The sequence below is a fragment of the Pteropus alecto genome, unplaced genomic scaffold (assembly GCF_000325575.1).
Source record: "Pteropus alecto unplaced genomic scaffold, ASM32557v1 scaffold44, whole genome shotgun sequence".
NCBI classification, from domain to species: Eukaryota; Metazoa; Chordata; class Mammalia; order Chiroptera; family Pteropodidae; genus Pteropus; species Pteropus alecto.
This window is the reverse complement of record NW_006436812.1, coordinates 3,096,262-3,102,945: the sequence shown is the minus strand read 5'-3', so window position 1 is coordinate 3,102,945 and position 6,684 is coordinate 3,096,262. Positions and strand designations below refer to the sequence as shown.

General features: G+C 50.5%; 1 protein-coding gene across 2 annotated transcripts in view; it reads right to left on the bottom strand.

Moving 5' to 3' along the window:
• CUNH16orf89 (chromosome unknown C16orf89 homolog) overlaps positions 1-4,668 on the bottom strand; it is a 10,513-nt gene extending 5,845 nt beyond the window's left edge. The window contains exons 1-4 of one of the 2 annotated variants that reach the window (XM_006914173.3): positions 4,443-4,668; positions 2,879-3,028; positions 1,669-1,819; positions 394-511 (exon numbers count right to left, since the gene is read on the bottom strand). In XM_006914173.3, the coding sequence (XP_006914235.1) occupies positions 394-511; positions 1,669-1,819; positions 2,879-3,028; positions 4,443-4,647 (624 nt within the window). In that variant the 5' untranslated portion in view covers positions 4,648-4,668. The remainder of the gene's footprint in view (positions 1-393; positions 512-1,668; positions 1,820-2,878; positions 3,029-4,442) is intronic. The other variant, XM_015590999.2, reaches the window with a different exon arrangement.
• Positions 4,669-6,684: the final 2,016 nt, after the last annotated feature.

Genomic DNA, 6,684 nt, shown 5'->3' with positions numbered 1-6,684 from the left:
GGGAGAGGTGGGGGTGGGGCTGGTTTGGTCTCCTGGAAGTCGCTACCCACTTTGTTGTAAATCCTTTTCCATTTGTTATTGTTTACCGAGTTCTTTCTGCTGCTTCTCTCTGGCTCTCTCTTTCTCTTTTTGTTATGCTGATGACCTCTGATCGAATTCAGGATGTAAAGATCTCTGTCCAACAGAATCCCAATTCTCCCCACCCCCACCCCCACCAGTTTGGTTGGATTTTATAGCCAACAGATGGCAGGCTACTCTCACTTCTCCTTCCTGATGTCCAAAGCACAAAAACTCGCTTATTTCCCCCATGTGTAGCATACAAAACCACACTGCCATGGGCCCCTTTTATCTTTCTTTCGGTGAAGTGTGGCTAGGCCCACACAGAGCACTCACCATTCTAGCCAAGAGGAAGAAGAGCAGCTGGTGGGACAGGCAGTAGCCTGAGCAGCTGGGCTTGGTCATGAGTGTCCTGCAAAAGTCCGAGAGCCTGCAGGGCTGGCTGCTGTCCGTCCTGGGGGAGAGGTGGGTTCAGTCTGTTACAGGCGTCCCAAAGGAAGCCCGACGTCCTGGTCCTTGAGCCTTCCCTGGTCCTCATTCCCCCACTAGTTATTAGAACCCTGTAGGTTCCAGGCACCCAGCTGGGCACAAGGGGCTGCCAGGTAAAACACAAGTGTCCTGTGTCTTGATTGGCTAAGTAAGTACCCCCCGGCACAGGGAGGTGACCTGGAGCTATCCTGGGTGTGGGCCCAGCATGCCCATTCCCTCTGTACCAAAGGAAGGACCGGACGACACGGAGTGGGTCCCTCACTGGAGCGCAGACCTTCTGTGAGCCGAGCTGTGTCCTGGCCCAAGAAGCTCTCTGAAGGATGCTGAGAGGGTGGATGTCTACGCACGTGCTGCCCCTCTGCCCATGAGTCCCTGCATCTTGGGCTGCCCTTGGGGGAATATGCTCCAAGCCCACTGCTCAGTAAGGAAGCTAAACTAGGCTCAGGTCCTGCTTTCTAGACATACAGTCCAGTGGACCAGACAGAACCATAAAACAAAAGTATATTGCATCTGTGGCTACCGGTGGTGCTAGGAGAGGCAGCCCACCCAGGGAGGGCAGCCTCATGGAGTGGAATTAGGGAAGGTTCTGGACGAAGGATGCTGGAGCTGGCCCTGAAGTATGAGCAGTTACTTCGGCGCAGGGATGGGGCGAATGGGGGTGGGAGGAGGCCCCACAGAGGGGCCTGCTCAGTAAAGAGAAAGGCTTATAGAGGGAGGAAGAGCTGGCGACTTTGAGGGTCTGAAAAGAGGCCCCAGGGCTGGACCAGAGGAACCTGGGGGCGTGGAAGGGCACTGGGAGGTGGGGCTTTATCTTGAAAACAACTGGAAGTTTCACACTGGGGGTGGGGTGTTCAGGGGTGGTTTTGGACCAGAACCCTCTGATGTGGGGAGATCAGTCAGGAGGTGGGGGTGAGAGTGCAGGGGGTTTGGGTGACTGGACCAGGCTGGGCGCCGTGGGTGGAGAGTGGGGGCAGGCTCTCATGTCATGGTGGGAGAGGGTGGTGTCAGGGTGGTTCTGGGGGAGCTGCTCCTTGGGGACCTGGAGAGTAAGTCAACAGAAGGACTGGCGGAGAGCAAGTGCTTTGGGGTTTTTGGGAAGCGGGGCAAGTGCAGGGGCCCTACCCAGTTCCCAGCAGCTGCACCAGGCACAAGTCGCTGTGTTCCTCTGAGAAGGAGTCCTCAAGCTCAAACTTGGAGTACACCATGGAGGTGTTGGTCTCCATCCAGACGTGTGGGAGCTTCCAGAACCCGGGCTGGATGGTTGGCTGGAACTCTGGCAGAAGGAAGGGGGTGGGGGAAGACACAGGAGCAGTGGGCCACACTGCGTTCAGCTGCCCTGCCCCCAGGCTCCTGTGACTCGGAGCCAAGGAACCCGGTGTCCTTTCCTGGGCAGCCCTGACCACACTTGGGTGTCTGCTCAGGGCTCTAAGCCTGACCTGCTGGTTGGGCATTGCGTTTGAAACACTCAGGAGGCTATTTTTCTAAAACAAACAAACAAACAAACAAACAAACAAACAAACAGAAAAACATTAAAAAAGGCACTAGAATAGTGTTGTGACAGGCTTTGGCTAAATTCACTGCATCTGTGGAAGCTTGAAACATATAAAAAGGGTAAGTTGACTCCTTTGGTTCAGTTAAAAAATGGATCTCCTTCTTGAGGAAGATGTGGGCTTAGGGACCAGGAGAGTCTTAGGGACCAGGCCTTGGGAGAGGGGAGAGGGCCTCCACTGCAGAGAGGGAGGCAGGGGCTAAGGAGGGCTGGGCCGCAGTCATGTGCCGCGGGGCCTGCACATGTGCTGTGATTCTGGGATACAGGGTCAGATGATGGGTTGGTTTATAATTCCTCCCCGCCCCCTACAATAACTGAGGCCAGGCTTATAGGATCGGGCCCTTAGTAGGGTAACTCAAGGCTGATGAGAAGAGACTCTCAGTGTTATAAGGCATAAGAGAGATGCTAACAGGATACTAATATTTGCTGTGCAAAGGGCTGAATTACCGTTTAGATTCCCACCTTCTGGGATAGGCCCTCCTCTACCCTCTAGTCTAGGATGAAGGCCTCCAAGCCTGGGCACCAGCTGAACAAACGAGGGGGGACATGTTCCCTCCTTTCCATCTCTTCTTGTGTGGGTGGAACAGGTCATTTCAATCTGAAGTCCAGGATGAACAGACATTTCCCAGGGTCAGCCTGTGGCGTGCTCAGCCGACAGGACACTTTCAGTAACAGGTTGTCCCAGACATTCCCTGGCACTCAAGGAGCCACACTAGGTTATTTGAGTAAATGTCCCCAGAGGCTGTGTTCCCGAGGAAATGGGATTCTACCCCACGCCATTACCTCTGAGGTACTGGGGGTCACTCAGCTTGAGGTAGAAAATGGATCTGTGGAGGAGTGGCTCCAGCTTTCGCACCAGCTTCCCCACGCGCAGGCTCAGTGGCTGCAGCTGGGGGTCCTGGGCCCACGCCTCCTGAACGCCTTTCAGCTGCACTGGAAGGGGACAGAGTTCATTCACTCCACCATGTGACAAGCCATGTGGACAGGAAAAGAGACCCTAAGATATAATGCTTCCTGAGCCTTTCTGCCTCCTCCAGCACCTGAGGGGAAAGAATTCGCTGAGCCTATTGGAGATTAGACTCTGTGGGGCTCTGCTGGGTGACGGGGGTGGGGGCTGGGAGCTCGATTTCTGCAAGTGGGCCTGGGTTCAAATCCTGACTCTAATGTTTTCTTTTTGGGTGACCAGAAAGTCATTCAGTTTCTTTCCACTTTACTTTCTTCATCTGTAAAACGAGATAAGGATAGTCCTTACTTCTTTGAGGAGGAGGTCATAAGGATTAATTGAGTTAATGCAGAGAGAGGACTTAGCCTTGTCCATAATGCAAAGTAAGCACTTAACAAAGTTTAGCTACTGGAATTAATTAGGGAGACTTTGGGTTGTTATACAGGACTGAAAAATGAGGGAGGGATTCAGATTGCAGGGTGGAGAGTCACTGTACAGTTGAGCGAGTTGTACACTGCACGAGGGCCGCACACATTCCTGTCATGGGTTTGTATGTGTATTAAGGCAAGTTTCCAGCAGATGGCAGTCAAGTGACTTGAGGAAGGGGTGCCTTTTTCTAATTCCCACGAAGGTGGCCTATAGACTGAGAAGTGGCGCTGCAGGGGTGGGAGAGAATGGTGGTGGCCAGAGACGAAGGAGAGATGTCTCTGTCCCAGAGCCCCTCCTCCAGCCAGACTGGGAGTCTGGATGGGCTGAAAGCTGCACACAGGGGCCGATTTGGGAGGGGGGCCCACCAGAGCCCAGGCTGACTCCAAACCGGCTCTTTGCCACCCTGGTGGCCTGAGGAGAAGGGCCTACTGCAACTCGTGATGTGTGTGGGAGGTGGCTCCCCGTTTGCCTTGGCCTGTTTCCAGCCCTCTCCTTGGGGATCTTATATTTCTCAAAGCTGAACAAACATTTGGCTCTCTTCTCGGAGCCTCCAGGCGGCTTTGACTGGAAGTGGGGGGAACCAGGGCTAGAACCCATCTTGGGGGTCTCTGGTTTTGCCTGTGGTCACCTTCCCTTAAATATCCCTTCAAAGGGCACATCCCCTGTGCCCACCTCGTTTGTGGCATGTCAGGAGGGAGGGACTCTCAAATGGATTATTTCCTCCCAGGAAAATAATAATTTCCAAATCTTTTCTTGGGTGGCCTTTGAATCCTTCCTGCTTCTAAAAAGTTCGATGACAGCAGGTCCCCCAGACACCCAAAAGGAGAAAGCCATCCCCACCCCTCTTTCCTAATAGTCAAAGCGGACTATTAGGGGCCAGAAGGTGGCCAGGTCCCAGAAGTGCGGGGCAGGAAGGTGACAGGTTGAGAACTGTTTTTCCTGGTGGCCAATCCAGGGGAACAAGAGCACACCCACCTTCCAGCACCCGGAATCCCACCATGCCGTCCAGGTTGATTTCGGGCAGTCTCTTCTTCAGAAAGGAGGTGGCTCTCTCTATTGAGGAAAGGATGAGACCTGTGATGGTGGCCTTGCCCTCTGGGGTATCCAGGGGTGGCAATGAAGAGGGCTTCAGCGGCGGTGCCAGCAGCAAGAGCAGGAGCAGGAGCTCTATGCTGGACATGGCTGGCTTCTGCTTGAGACTGGTCGAGTGCTTCAGCCCAGGCCAGCCCGCCCTCACACACCTCCTCCTGTCTCCTCCTCCTGTCTCCTCCTCCCCTTCCCCCCCGCAGAGCTGCAGACAAGTGGCTGGGCAGGGCTGGGCAGGGCTGACCCAGCAGCTGGGGGCGGGGGGTGGGGGGAGCTGGGCTGGGCAGAGGGATCTGGGAAGGGCAGCTGCAGGGAACTGACTGAGGGGCTGGGGCAAGGGACCAGCGGTCAGGCAGGGCCTGGCTGTGGAGCCAGCTGGCCTCAGGCTGGGCAGAAGGACTCCCACCCTTTCCTTTCCATCTGATTCTCCAGGCCCACAGGCTACCCTTTGATCTAAGAATTGCAATTACAATGCAGAAATCCCCAAACACTGAAATTCAGTTTCTTTAAACAAATAAGTTTGGAATAAACTCATTTGAGGGCACACCTGCCCCAAATTGATGGAAGATTTCTTAGAGCAGCTCCCATCCAAGTAGAAACGGAATATAAGCCACAAAGACAAGCCAGGTAGGCAACTTACAAATTTTCTAGTAGCCACATTAGAAAAAGCAAAGAGAAGCATTTTAATGATCTATTTTATTTGAATCAATAGATGCAAAATATCACCTTTTCAACTTGTAATCCATATAAAAATGATTCTTTATATTCTTTAAAAAATATTTTTTTCGTACGAAATCTTTGAAATCTGGAAGGTGTTGCACTCAAGGCACATTTTCAACTCGGGTTAGCCCGACAGCCACATGTGCTTCTGTATTGGATGGTGAGGACTTAGAGCCCTCAGGTAGTTCACTCAGTGTGCAGTACATTTGTTTCCCTAAAAACATTTCTATGTTGGTATATCGTGTGCTATCCTGAACCCTGCCTGCCTGTCATATGTATGTGTGCCATGTTACCTTTCTAAAATCCAAAACATTCTGAATTCAGAAACATACCTGGTCCCAGGGCTTCAGTTAACGAATTACAGATCTGTAAAAATAATCAAAATAATAAAAATGCCACCACCAAAATGTGCTTCGGACGTTCCTTGTGAGCAGGCCCCAGGTCAGGGTTTCTCAGTCTTTTTATTTCATTCTTGCCTTTCTCTACACCTCTGCCCCCCAGTTTTTTTAGACACATTTTCCCCTTAACTTTATTGAGATATAATTCATATACCATAACACTCACCCCTTAAAAGGGTACAGGCAGTGTCTTTTAAGGTATAGTCACAAAATTGTACAACCACCACCACTGTCTGATTCTAGAATATTATCACCTCAAAAGGAAACTCTATACCTATTAGCAGTCACCCCCTCCGCTCCCCGCACCTCAGCCCTTTAGCCTCTATGGATTTGACTATTCTGGATGTGCCATAGAAATAGAATCATACAATATGCGACCTTTTATGTCTGACTTCATTTGTAATAATGTTTCAAGATTCATCCACGCTGAAGCATGAATCAATACTTCATTCCTTTTTATGGCTGAATAATATTTCATTGTGTAGATAGGTCACATTTCATCCATTCATTAGTTGATGGACATTTGAGTTGTTTCTACCTTTCTGCTATTATAATGCTGACATAAACATTCATTTATAAGTTTTTGTTTGAAAACCTGTCTTTAATTCTCTTGGGTTTTACCTAGGATGCAAATGCTGGGTCATGTGGAATGTTCTATGTTTATTGAGGAACTGTCAAACTATTTTCCACAGTGGTTGCACCATTTTACAGTTCCACCAGTGATGTGTGAGGGCTCCTCATGCATTAGTCTTTGTGTGGAACTCCCATAAAATTTTAATACTGCAGACATATCATACATTTGTGTACAGTATGTATCTGCGCTTTATACATAAAAGTTTTTCTTTGCTCCCCAAGAACCATTTTTTGCACCTTTTGAGTGTGCCATTGAGAACAAATGTTCCAGGTGAAGCTTGTCACTATCATCACTTCTGTTAATCCTTACAATGAACCGGAAGTGGGTACTATTCTTATTCCCTTTTATACTTTAAACAAAACCTCTGGCTCTGAGCAGG